This window comes from Poeciliopsis prolifica, unplaced genomic scaffold (assembly GCF_027474105.1).
Source record: "Poeciliopsis prolifica strain line A6 unplaced genomic scaffold, Auburn_PproV2 SCAFFOLD002, whole genome shotgun sequence".
NCBI lineage: Eukaryota > Metazoa > Chordata > Actinopteri > Cyprinodontiformes > Poeciliidae > Poeciliopsis > Poeciliopsis prolifica.
Window position 1 is genome coordinate 3,824,051 of NW_026562377.1, and position 14,257 is coordinate 3,838,307.

A 14,257-nucleotide genomic window follows, 5' to 3' on the forward strand; every position below is an offset into this window, starting at 1 on the left:
TATATCTGTTTGTCATTTCAAAATATTCTCTTTAAATTATCTGTACTTTTTTGCATTCCGACTCCTTAGACATGGGAGTGACTGTATAAATCATTTATTGCTGCCCTCTACTGGCCAAAGCCCAGAAACGCTGCATCAAAACTTGGATTAGGAAATATGTTTTTAGTTGATAATGTTCCTTTACGCGGCAACGTTCATTGTTTAAGTCATAAATAAGGCAAATTCTTTTATTCATTTTTCCAGCAAAGACCTGTTTGAGGTTTACTACTGAAACAGCATAATGAGTCAAAAATTTGACATTTGGGTATTTACAGTGTTCCAAAAGTCATAGATATTGTGAAACTCACAGCTGAAGGGTTTCTATATTTTATGTTAAGTGCCCAAAGGTCTGTATTATCATTATTATTATTATTATTGTTTTAATTTTCTGTGGTATTCCCATGCGCTTAAATTCACTCGATAAAAAGTGACAGGGGTGCTGTGGTGGTGCAGTGGTTAACCCACTTAGTCCTCGATGCCGCAGTAGCAGGTTCAATTCCCAGCCTGGCGACGTTTGCCGTATGTCTTTCCCCTTCTCTCATTACCACTTCCCTGCCAATTCGCTATCAAAAAAAAGTGAGTGGCAGAATACTTGACAACTTTCTAACAAAAGTTATTTGTCATAAAATGGAATGACAAAGGGGAAAAGCTATTGAACAAATGAAGAAAGGGGTGCAAAGAGGTTTACAAAATCTCTCAGTAATCAAAAAGTAATTTGGCCATTTAGTGCAAATTAATGTCTTCTGCTTCATTCTCAATTGATTGACTATAAATCTCATTAGAAAGGTGTCTCACAAGAAACATGTCATGATGGCAAAATCATTGAGCTGTCTCAAGATTACCCCAACGTTGGTGAAAAACATACTGACGGCTACATGGGAATTCAAAGCTGTGCTTAGATGACATTTTTAAAATGACTTGTTCAAATAATTTTAAAAATGAATTGTTCACAATTAATGAGAATAAGAGCTGCAGAAGAAATTTAATATTCTTGTCATGAAAACGGTCACTGTCACGGCTCAGACAAATGGAAGATCTATGGAAGATCGACCAAATGTCAATGCAAACAGGTTTCCTGTAGAAGGCAGACCCGATTATGTTCCAACTGTCTACTGCTGTGCACTAAGAGCATGGAAACAGGTGTGCGTGGCCTTAAGGTGGACCACAAGGGACTTGGCTGCTTCGCTGATCCCCCGCTGACACAAAAAACACACATTTGTCTTGTCCTCTGGTCCCTAAGGTACGAGCAATGATAAGCAATGAAGAGCGTTTCATATGACCTTTCCTTTCTCTCTTGTGCTGATGATGCATGGAAGGTATGGTATGTGTGTTGCTTACTTAAAAAAAAAGGACAGAAGCATTTTCAATGGGCTTCCCTGCATTTCCTAACTAAAGGAACTGTAGTCAGGTTAGACCTGACCTCATCCAGTCCCAACTTCAGGGAATGTCACACACATATAAGCGTGCAAACACCCACACAAACCGAAATCAATAGAGAAACAGGCAATTTTCTCACATTTGCTGAGACAGGCGATGCATGAGCCTTTACACGTACACCGACTCAAGAGGACAATGAAGAAGGGAGCTGCATACGAAAATATGCACACATGCTCATGCGCTTTCTCTCAGACAGTCCTAAATGCTAGTCCAGGGTTGCATTCAGAGCAGGTAAGGCAGGTTTTGGCTGACTGTTCAATGGGAGGATTTAGCCAAGGGCCCACAGACCCAAAGTCATTACAGCCTTTTTCCACAACTCAGCAGCCTCTATTAACCACAGTGGATGGGAGCGCTAGGCTTTCTGCTTCACACTACAGATACAGACTTTCAAGAGGGTGAGTTTTACATTTTACAGACTCACACTTTTCCACTGCCTGTAGGAAGAATATTTAGTGGAATTTTTTTAGTTGAATCTCATCAAAGTTTTGCCACAAAGTTTTAAACATTTTAAAATGTATAATATGGGTCGATAATGCAAATATCATTAATCAACTATAGACAACTGTTTCCTGCATAAATTTATTAACAGGGTATGTACAGGTGCTAGAAATCATGTTGGAAATCCTCAATTAGGTGTTTTTAAGTGGAATGTGCTGGATTTCTGTATAAAGTCCTTGAAAATGATTGTTATTCTATTCCAGAGGTCTTGTAATAAAGTGCAATCTAACATTTGATGCAAAATCTGAATTTGGAAAACATTATCCACATATTAATAGATATTTTTCATACACCTAATAAGACAGACATATTTTCTTTCTCACTGTCTGAACTTATCTTGTTTTAGTTTGTTGGATTTACCAAAATTATTCATATTTGCTAAATGCCAGAAAACATAGCAAGGGAATTTTTTATTTTATTTTTGAATATTTATTATTCCTAATGGCTCAATGACTTGTTGATCTGTGTTACTGAATTAAAGGTTGTCTTATTTTTTATATATTAAACAATGTTATTGAGATTGGGAGAGTTTTTGTTGAATTATTTTGCTTTCAGGTGTGTGTGTGAGAGAGATATTTCAAATCTAGAATTTTGTTATATTTTAGTGTACGTTGTCCCTGTTGTAGACTGTAGATTACTATCAAAAAACATGAATAACAGCAGTAATTAATGATCATATAGCAGTGAATTGAAATTCTCTTTAGTTCATTGTATTGGTTTTATCTAAATGTGGTGCTGCAGAATCTTAACAACGTACCTTTTAAGTTCTAAAAATTGAGGTTGAAATTGATTTAATTTTGTAGGTGTGGCTATATTTTTCAGTGGGAGTGGGGGGATGATAGCAGAATGAGTCAAGGACAAGATGTCTCCATTTTTTGGGCTGCAAACTATTTGTATAGTCGGGAAGGAAATGGGGGGCAAATAGATGTGGAAGAATAATACTCTTACAGTGCATGTTAGATGGAGTGCATGGTGGTTAGTCATGACCTTGACCTTGATTCACTCCCCAGGCCTGCGTTAAATCTTTCTGTTTGTGTGTGTTGTGGCAGGAGAGAAGAGCAAGACGGTGGAGCTGGAAGACGTGAAGTTTCATCAGTGTGTCCGTCTGTCGCGCTTCGAGAACGACCGGACCATCTCTTTCATCCCCCCCGATGGCGAGAGCGAGCTCATGTCATACCGCCTCAACACAACGGTGAGCGGACCCACAAACAAATCTGTCCTCATAAAGAGCGCACGTACCAACAACCACCTGCAGATTACCAGAGCCAAGAGCACATGAATTATTCACCTCATTCAGTACCGAGCCTTGGACACCTGCATCACAGCCGCTTCTGTGTTTATCCAGAAAATATTTTCCTTCCTCTACTTCTGCTTACATTTGTAGTGGTAATAATAAGGGAAAGTGTGTAAATCCTAACCACTTTTTAAGCCGTTTTTTTTTCTTGTTTTGGTTTTTAGGATTTACTTAGTAGATTTCACATTCATTTCTGAACAGAAACTTCTTCTCTGTTCAAACTTAATGTAGCAAGCATATTTTTTGATCCTTTTATTTATTCAGTTCTTTTCCAAATCTTTTATTGGATCGTTGAAAAGGTTTGGTCGCACATGGCCTCTGCTTCCTTGTATTCTTCATTTATTTGATTTAGCTGCTGTTTAAAATGCACAATAGGCACCTTCACTATGTGAGCATCATTAAGTGAATGATGAATCGCTGGTGATACTAGCACTGACCGAGCCCTTTTCCACATTTAATTATGTAATATCTTTGTAAACTGCTGGTGTGTGAATGAAAAGTAAATGTGGAGACTTTCGTACAAAAATATATAAATTACCACTTTTCCTGCTGCAGACCAAATATTTTCCTGTGGTGTTTTTTCTAAAGCTTTCATTTGGACTTGTTTTTGAGGATGCACTTAACTAGTTAAGCCATATTGAGCTGCAATGACCAATTAGAAACGTAGCAATAATAAAAAGCCAGTGTGTATTGACCTGGGTTTGTTGTGCTCTGTCAGACATTTGCTAAAAGGTCTCCTGTGCTATAATCCTGACTGAAATGTTTACTGCTTTTAATTTATTCAATTTTTACAAGCACAGCATGTTTTCTCTCTTGTCCACTCTGTTACTAATGTGATGTTTTCAGCGTAATACACTCTTGTGACCTTGCTCACTATGTCTCTTGGTGTGTTCCTGACAGGTGAAGCCTCTTATATGGATCGAAAGTGTTATTGAAAAGTTTTCTCACAGCCGTGTAGAGATCAAAGTGAAGGTAAGGACAAGTGACAAAAGTAAACAGTGCCTGACCACAATGTATGTTTTTCAGGATTTTTGTGAGATCAATACAAAGAAGTGCAGCAATGTATCATTGAAAAAAAAATTCCAATATTTCTTTTTATTTAAACAATGGATCATGGGTTTATTTAGATCCCTTTAGTCTGGTATCCATAATATTAGTAAGCAACAGCACCCGACAGGTTGTAGGGGTAATATTTTGAAGCAGTTACGTTTAGTGTGAATAACAATATCCAAGCTATAAATGTCTTATAGAATAATGTTCAATCATAAATAATGCAAAAAGTATAAGGAACCCCTTGAAAATGAGGTGATACATCTCAAGGGGTTATCCTTGAAACTAATAAATAAAATAAAAGTAATAAGTACAGCAAAATGGCAAGCCAACCCAAAAGATGAAAAGATAAATGGAAACTTGTTAGAGGCTGAAAACGATTTGAGACTACAGGGCAGCAGGACAACGGCCCAGTCAAAGTCCTGACACAAATCCAAGTTAAAATCTGTGGCGAGACTTGAATTGCTGGGCAAAAACTCTCCATCAGTCTGAGCTGGAGATACTTTGCAGAAAATAATTTGATGAGAAAGTTTCCAAAAGGCTTGTAGCTGTAATTGCCATTGAGAAATGGTTCTATAAGGCTTGGACTGTGAAACAGTAATTCATGACATTTTTGCATTTTTTTTTTAATTTGCAAAAAGTGGGACATTTTATTTATTTCTTAATAAAAAAAATAAAATAAATAAACACCTTCCCCTTCATTTAATTTATTTCACTCTATATGTAGTATGTATGAGACAAATGGATTTCCATTCATCATCTGTTTGATGCCTTGAAGGCCACATACACTCAGAATTAAAGTCTGCACAATCTGTAGGATGTAATTCATTCAAAATCTCTTGAATGACATTTGAACTCTGTCCTCTGTCACCCTCTATAGGCTCGTAGTCAATTTAAAAATCGCTCCACTGCCAACAATGTGTCCATTATGGTGCCGGTGCCCAGTGACGCTGACTCACCCAAGTTCAAGACCAGCACCGGCAGCGCCAAATGGATGCCTGAGAAGAGCGCAGTGCAGTGGAACATCAAATCCTTCCCTGTTAGTGTGAAATACTTATTTAAGCCACTTCATTTCATATATATTTTGTGTAAATACACATGTACTCTTATCAAAGTGTATTTACACGATGTTCACTGCAGGTGGTGCAAAGTCTGCTTTTTCTTGTTCCTTTATATGTTTTTATATATATTACATTTACACACTATTTAGGCTTGTGACAAAGTGAAGCTGTTGTGTTTAGATAAACAAGATGCATTGCCTGATCTCTTCACATGCATTTTATCTTCTTCCTCTCTGTTTTTCTGGTAGTCTGCATTTTACTGGTATTTTTTGCTTTAAAGCCTATTTGAATAAATTTCTCTCAAACTTAAGAAAAACAACTTAATGCCCATTAATTCAGTTGAGACTCCTTTTATCTGTCAACTTGTGATATCTTCTAAGTAATTCATTACACCTTCAACCTGTCAGGAAGGGTTAAGAATTACCCATGTGGTTTTGTTATCTAGCTCATGTGTAACTTCCATGCTATTATTCACCTTTGAACGCTGTAAAATTGCATATTCTCCCAGACATCCTCAGTTAACAAGAAATTAATGAAGGAGGTTGAGGAAACAAACAAAGCAGCGGCTGGTTGAAATCACAAGCCAGTGGCAACATTCACTTGCAAGCACAATCAGTCTGTAAATATCAAAACCCTCTATAGATCTGCTCTAAAAATACCATTTTACCTAAAAAAATCAACTTACAAAATATGCATGTATAGTTGTAATGTACATTCAAATGCACATGCAGTTGAATAATTGATTATTTTCATCAGTAATATTTAGGAATATCTTTAAATTGTGTTTTTCTTTATTTTGGGTAAAAGCGCAAGGTTATAAAAATCTGCAATCTAACTATTAATCAGCCTGCTGTGACAGTTGGGGGACTGCGTGACTGCACAATTTTCCTGCCAGATTTGAAGTCATTATTTCCTCTCTACATGGGATGAATATTAAACGTCCAAAGAGAAGTACTTCATTTGAAAGGTTTTAAAGTCAGAACTGGCAATAATTGATGTCCAGGCAATCAAACCAAAGTACAACGTGATAAAGTCAGTGTTCAGATAATGTTCTGAAGAATGATTAACAGTTTTTATGTGTCTCTTGTGGAGCATTATTTACCATAAGTTCTATAAAATGATTCACCTTGTTATGACTGAAGAAGTTGTCTTGACTTACCAAAAATGCAGTTTGCTTTTTATCCTTGTGAAAAATATCTGAAGTTTACAAGACTCTGTCATCTGAATATCAGTAAGCAATGTGTTGCCTTGTCTTTGTTTCTGTTGCAGGGCGGGAAGGAGTATGTGATGCGGGCCCACTTCGGGCTGCCCAGTGTAGAGAGCGATGAGTTGGAAGCAAAGAGACCAATCACAGTTGATTTTGAGATCCCTTATTTCACAGTCTCTGGCATTCAGGTAGAGCTCCTCAGGAACAAGTTTCTTATCTTGAACAAGACTTTATGGGTGAAATAAAATTTTTTAATTTATTTGGTCTTTTTTTTGGTTAGTTCATATTTGAACTCAACACTAGAAAAAATCATTAGAAAAGTGAGCATCTCTTGAATGTTTGGATTTATTTGTGTGGCCTCAGGAGACCAACACCTGTATCAGATGTGCATAATTATCAGGCAGGTAAAATAGGCTATAAAATTGATTTAACTGAGGTTGCACTATTTGGACTTCCAAGATTTTGGGGAGGAAAACTATAAGTTTAAATAAATTTCTCTCAAACTTAAAAAAAAATTATTTCTCACAATGCAATTGTGAAAAATGTATTATGAAAAAGAAATGACACAAATTATTCGCCAAAAATGTGAAGTTTTTCTACTCCACAGCTTATATTTCACAACTGCAACCTACCAGAAATACAAGAAGTTTGATGCTTAGTAATATGACCAAGGTGAAGAAGGCTAATTTATGGTCTATTCTACACCAATCATCAATATCAAAAATATCTGAAGATGCATTTGTCAAAGCTTTTTTGCATTGAAGAGTTATAAGTGACTCTTGACTGATCAAATGAATGGGGGCATGGCTGGATCAATACAATAACAGTACTATTAAGAACTTGTGGGTTTCTCTGAAACAGGAGATTCATGGAGGAAAACAGTCAACCACTTTGATGAGTGCATGAGAGGCTGTGGTTGCTGCTACATAAATAGTTGATAGTCAACAGATCAAGAAATGAGACTCCATTAGAGTTTCTGTTGCTGAGGGAAAAAATGGCTGTCCAGGCTATAGATTTTATTTTATTTTTTTACAGAAATGTAAACAGTATAGTTTACTATTTGAACTTTAACAAACAAATAAAATATTTTTTAATTTATCTGCATAATAATTCTGCACATTAATAGCTACCAATTGATTGTTGATACATAGATATTCTCCTAAGGAATCCAGAATCTGACTTTAAATATTCAGGTCTGATGTTAATGAACAATTTTAGACTGGCTGAGAGCACTGTTTTATTCGGTAATAAAATCAACTTGCCTAATAATTGTGCACACTCTGTAAACACTTCAGTGCATCATAAAAGTGATAGTTATTGGATTTAACGATGCACAAATTTGTTCACATCAGCAAGAAACATGCTGCTGCAGACATTATGTGATGTTAATGGCTGAATCACAAGCTTCAAAATGAGTATCTTACAGACTGTGCGTCTGCTTATGTGTAAATAAGTGAAATATCTATAAATAATATCTATATTTATTCAGGTGCGCTACCTAAAGATCATAGAGAAGAGTGGCTACCAGGCGTTGCCGTGGGTGCGCTACATCACACAAAGTGGAGGTGAGAGAATAAATACTGTTAAAGCTAACAATGAAATACATACACAACCCTTGGGCCTGGATTCATGAGTAAACATGCATTGGTTAAGGTAAAGTGTGGAAATTTTTGTAAGCAAAGGATTTTTCTCCAAATAAAATAAATATTTTTTTTTTAAAAAAAGTTCAAAAACGAAAGTTAAAACGCAGTGAGCAGTGATTCAGTCCCCAGGTATTGCTTTTTGAATATTTGATTTATGCTCAATAAAGGCTGGAAGATCTTTCAACCAATAGAGTTTCTATACAGTGTGGAAGTGTGTGGAATATGATTTTTCAGTCGTGGATATTGCAAGAAAAAAATGGGGAACGAGGAAAAAAAAAATGGTGTAAAGGGGTGTATCTAGCCATCGCCCATTTGTTTGACCATCCATTTACACATTGGTTTATCTATCCCTTTACTTTTTTGTCTGTTTGCCCATCCATCTGTCTATATCTGTAATTCATAACATTGCAGATATGACCTCAAAATATTTAAATTAATTGATTGGGAAAAAATGGGGCTGAGGTGAAAAGAGAGATGTAATGTGAAGGAATTGTGAAGGAAAGTGCAAGAAACGTGATCAATATCAAATGCTTCACTTACGTTTATGTCTGAACAAAAGTGAAATCAAACAGATATCCTTCTGTTTGGTGCCACCCTTGTTCTTGGGTGGCACTGAGAACAAGATCCAGAAAGTCTGCCACATCTGCTCACAACTACACCCTTCCTTTCACATGTAGTAAAACCTTTCCTCTAAACACATTGGGTTTTTGAGAATATTACAAAGCAATTCATATGATAGGATTAGAGTCACATTAAAGTAATACTCTTCAGTATAATCCTCTGTACCACCCCACTGGGTTCATGAAGGGCACAAACAAAAATGATATGGAGATGGAGACCAAATCCCCATGCTGGCTCACTGCCAGAAATCCTTAAGTGCCAAACCTGCTATCCACAGGGACAAAAGTCATCTTTATTGCATCTGTCATATTCATTACCTGGCTTTGTCAGGAACTGAAGAGGTTGAATGATGCCAAAGAGTGCCAAAGGGCTCCCAGGGTGGCACTCTGCATATGCCACTGCCCCTCACTCTGCCTGCTGCTACATCAGCAAGGAGGCAAAGGAGAAAGAGGAAGGGGCAGGAGGGCGGCCATGAGTAAAGACGAAAGTAAGAAGAATGATGAGAAATACGGTGACTGCAGAGAACGCTATCGCCTTTCTCCCTGTTGCTTCGACAGCACCGGGTGAGAGAAGGACAGGATCTAATTTCACTCACCACTACTTTCATGCTGATTAAACAATGCCCTGATACTGACTTATTAATGACTGAACACACATCTAGTCATACTTTACAGAAGTAAGGTAGCATGAAGCAGTGGCAGGTATAAAACATGTTGATGCATTTTTTTCTAATATTTTGAATGGTTTTCTTAAGATTTTTAAGAGGAGAGGAGGATAATGTAAACACTATAAGTAGTTTGTAAGAACTTTAGTCTATGAAACTTGCTGGACATCTCTAATGGAATAGTTATTGCTTTTTATTTATTTTGTTTGTTTCTAACCAAAATTGCATGATAGGATGATACATTTAGATAATTGCCCAGCCATAATCACACTTCTAGATGTTCTAAGCTTTTTAATTTTTGTTCTGACAAAATTTTGCATAAAATAGTGGTATGATTTTTTGGGCTTTTTACATATACATTTCTGGAGTTCCATTGATTTGGAGGATGCTGTGTATTCCAAAGTGAGAGTCCATCATGTATTTGCCTCTTGAAACAAATGTGGATCTTGTTCATATGTTTTGATGTTCAACTCGAATAGGTGGATTTTACTCACTTCAGTTCTGATGCTGAAAAAGTATTCACTGGAGGTTTAGATGATCTGATTTTTCACAATAAATGTGACTTAATGTGATATTTATATTTTATTTGGGAAACAACCTTCACTTCACTTCATTTAAACTTTTATCAGATATTTAAAATATGATTTATTGGAATGGACCTACTTTGATAGCACTTCTGATGCCACTATTTGGGGTGATGCGGGAACGGCGTTAATGCTCCACTGTTACATTTCTTGGCAGATTACCAGCTCCGGACGAACTAAAGGGCACAGCTGCTGCTGCTAGACGAATGAGTAGTTTCTCCTTCTGCCTGTCTCCATCTCCTCTGTCTCCATTTCTCCAGCTTGGAGTCAGGAAACGACAGCTGAGGACAAGAGCAGGAGGACATCTGAACATTTTCCCCCCACTGTAAATGGTCACTGTAAATGATAACTGGAAGTCATGTCTTCTGCATTTACAATCTTCAAAGATGGAAGAAGTGTTTCATCACCTCTGACCTGCATTTCATCGAAAGGTTTTCCAGGACTCTAGCGAAACGTTTTTATTACATGAATAATAAATTAACAACTTTGGTTCACACTTCTGCTCGTCCACGTTTAATGTCATATTTCTGTTGGTTTAGCGTACAATTTTAGTAAGAACTTGACATTTTAAGTGTTACTCATGATGTGATGTTTCGTATGTATAACGTAAATTAACTGAGTGCATGGAGGAGTAGCAACTCTGAGCTAAAGCAGATTTTTATTTCTAAGAGGGACATAGATAATGGAGATTTGTGATATGATCAATTTAAAATGTGCCATGTGCTTCCAATTTCTCTTCTTCAGTGGAGAACATTACCTTGTTGCTTTATGCAGGATCGTAACCACAGCTTTAAATCAGTCGGCTCATTAAACTGTCAAAATTCCCATTCCCCATATTTTTTGTCATTAATATTTCGATCACTTTGAAACATCACTGTGATACAGTTTTATCTCTGATATATATTCTGCCTGAACCGCAATACTAGTTCAGGGCCCTGAAAATGTCTGCCATCACCACAGGCACTGTGAACATAATCCTCAGTGCACTGAAACCAACACCAGCAACCAGGTCAATGATTAATAAGGCACAATATTGTCAGAGGTATTGACTGTGAGATAAAACCCACTGACTGAGGTTATAACCTTGTTCCTGCTGTTGAAATCTGCTTTACAGCTTTGAAACTCTCCAGGAAGAAGCATGATAAATATATATATATATATATATATATCTTGATCTTATCTCTTGTTTACGCAGCATTATTTTATCCAGTTTGGATTCGAGCATCAAAGAACAAATGGGTTAAGAAGTCTGAACAATGTGACGGGAAGGGCTATGGTAGAATAGCTTTTTTTTTTTACTTCACAAAGTATTGACTTTGTAAACTTTTAACTCTTACCAGTAGTTTTCTTTTGCTGTCTTTTGACATCTGGCTTTTACGCTATTTTTGGACCCGTTTGTGATACTTAAAACTCACTCTCTTTTATAGATTTTAAACAGTTGGCTTTAGAATATTTTTAAGGGCCTCTATTGCAATCAATCCTGCATCTTGGATCAGAACAAACATAAGTGGACCTTTTTTTTTTTTTTTAAGTGTGTGATATTGTCTGGTTTATTTATCAACTGCTTGTCCATAGGAAACAAAGGGATATATTTGGAAATAAAAAAAATTTTGTAACTAGTCTTGAAAGTTTGCTTCCTTGCTTTTTACCAGACCCACTCCTACTTTGCAAACAATGTTAGAAATTGACTAATATAATTATAAGACGATCTTCCATTGAACCATTTGCAACTCAATGTATTTATGTCACACCTTTTATCCATTGGTAAAACATGTTCTTTAGAACCATATTGTTTCATTCTAATTCAGAAAGTAATAGCATATTTTCTTAGACGTCTTCACCGCTCTCTCAATCATTCATCGCATTGTTGAACGCTGTTTTGCCATCAGATGCAGATTTATGTTTTCTATTCTGAGCAGATTTGCACACCTGGATTTGGCAGTTTATTTCTTTCTGTCTGGCAGAGACTTTTGAGCTTTGTCAAACTGAAGAAATGGGCCACTCAAAAACAGCCAGATGATTATTTTCTTTAAGTGCCTCTCAGTATATGTATGTATTCATCCCTGTCAGCCCTGAAAAATACGAGTGTCCTAGACTTATTGTAGCTCCGCCATCCTGCACTTTAGGGATGTTTGTCAGTCCAACAGTAATGTGCAGAAGTCTTCAACCAGCTCTCCTTTCCATGGATTTTGCTCCAGATACCATTTAAAGATTTTGGACAGTGGTTATTTATGCATTCAGAAACTCTGTAAAAGCATCTAAAAAGTCCAAATCTGTCTTTGTGCATCTGAATCACGCTAACAACACGAAGACCTCTGAGATGCAGTCACAGGTATTGGTTTGTATGTGTGCTGTGGGGGGTGTGCAGGCAACACACAACTCTTACTAATGATGCTATTGTCTGTCAGCTTGTGCTCCTGTGAAAGCACACACCGATGTGGGGCTGCCAGACTCCTATCTGAGTGAGTTAGCTACTGCAGTGGCAGTTTTATAGGTACACCATGTCATCACAACCAGTTTGAAAAGGCCTTGAGTTTGACTTTGTAAATTTTTTTTCACCCACTATCAGTTTACTATGAGATTGTCCATAAATATCTTAGAGGGTTTTATTTCTTTGTCTCTGAGTCATTAAAGTCACAGAAATGCAAGATACAGGGTCAGCGTTGGATTTATGTGTGTGTTGTCCTTGGAGCTCTGTTGTCTACTGGTTGTGACTAATCAGAACAGACGGACTTTTTCTTCTTGCTTTAAGTCCTTTTCTGGTTGGTTGCTCAGCCGAGCCATCCATTTGAATCTCCGATGAACGGAGGTGCCTCTACACTTTTTCCAATTAACAATTATTGAGGCCACTGAGCTCCAGGGATTGCCAGAAGCTTTTTAAATTCTCTTTTGCTCTTGTCAGGGTCTATACTTTACCACCGTTTTATCAGTCGGGTCTGCTGGGACTTTCCCGTGCTTTATAGCTTACTTTCTATCCTTAAATGCATTGAGTTATTGGGTCTTACAAACACAAGTGAGTGTTCCCCCAAAATTCCATCCAAGTTCATGTAGAAGTAGATTTTAAAGCAAAAATGATGCAACTGAACAACACTTTACAATGTCAACATTTTCTGAATATTATGTTTGAGTACCGTATTTGTTTTTTTTTATTTGTAAAATAAATTTCTCTTTTAATTTCTTCATCTCATCTGGGGGTGATTGCCATCGCTGGACACATTTTATACAAGCAAAAATCACAACAGCTTTTATTTTGTTTGTTGTGATCAGTGGTACTAGCCTACACCAGCCCCTAAAGATTATGGCCTTGTGCATTGTTCTTTCAGTCTGCTGTCTGTCATCTCACCAACAATGGCAAACTGTTTGACCCTGTTTGTCTCAAGGAAGCAAGATGTGTGTTTGTGTTCAGACAACAAAGCGGCATGATCAGCATGAACACTTGGATGAAAAACAATGAAAATTTGTTGTTTATCTGAGATTAAATAAAACTGAACGACTTGTCAAACTTTTAACAAAAGTAAAATAGTTTTTCAAGAAAAAAAAAATCCTGTTTATCAAAGCATCTCTGCTTTTCAGCTCTTTTCTTTCTTTTACTAAACAGACCTCATTACTGCAGATGAGGCCCCAATCTGTCTATCCAATTCAGTTCTGAAACTTCACTTGGAAGGATGTTCCACTAAAGTAAAGAATTCTGGTCAGATGTTTACAAGCACACCATATTATGTTGGACTTTTAATGATGCATTTTCAGCTCTGACGTTCAAAGTGTGACGTTGTTGTCCCAACAACCTCAGAGGCTTTCTGACATTTTTGTGTTTGTAGCCATCCCCAAGGCTTTGGTATTATTCTGGCTGGATATTTGACCACTGCTGGTTAGTTTTCTGGCACAAGACTGACATTTAAGAACATTTTTAGTTTTTTCAAAATGTGTGTTGGAGATCATTGTCTTATGAGACACTCAAAGTATCAACCATCTAACCTTCTGTACAGCATAGAGAGATTACCAGTGTTAGGAAGATTTTCCAATGATGTCTTAAATACGGCATTTTGAATGATGTGACATTATGCTGTTAAAAAACACAGATTTCTGAGATGAACCAGAGATGTTGTGGCAGTGGGAGTGATAATTTCAGTCTCATCTGTCAGCTGGGAAGAATGACCAT

The 14,257-nt window shown here is 36.9% G+C and overlaps 1 protein-coding gene across 1 annotated transcript in view; it reads left to right on the forward strand.

Moving 5' to 3' along the window:
• Positions 1–11,938, forward strand: part of ap1m3 (adaptor related protein complex 1 subunit mu 3) — a 31,607-nt gene extending 19,669 nt beyond the window's left edge. Inside the window, exons 7-12 of the mRNA XM_055058974.1 lie at positions 3,024–3,166; positions 4,169–4,240; positions 5,199–5,357; positions 6,649–6,774; positions 8,076–8,151; positions 10,256–11,938. Coding sequence (XP_054914949.1) covers positions 3,024–3,166; positions 4,169–4,240; positions 5,199–5,357; positions 6,649–6,774; positions 8,076–8,151; positions 10,256–10,278 — 599 coding nt within the window. The 3' untranslated portion in view covers positions 10,279–11,938. The remainder of the gene's footprint in view (positions 1–3,023; positions 3,167–4,168; positions 4,241–5,198; positions 5,358–6,648; positions 6,775–8,075; positions 8,152–10,255) is intronic.
• Positions 11,939–14,257: the final 2,319 nt, after the last annotated feature.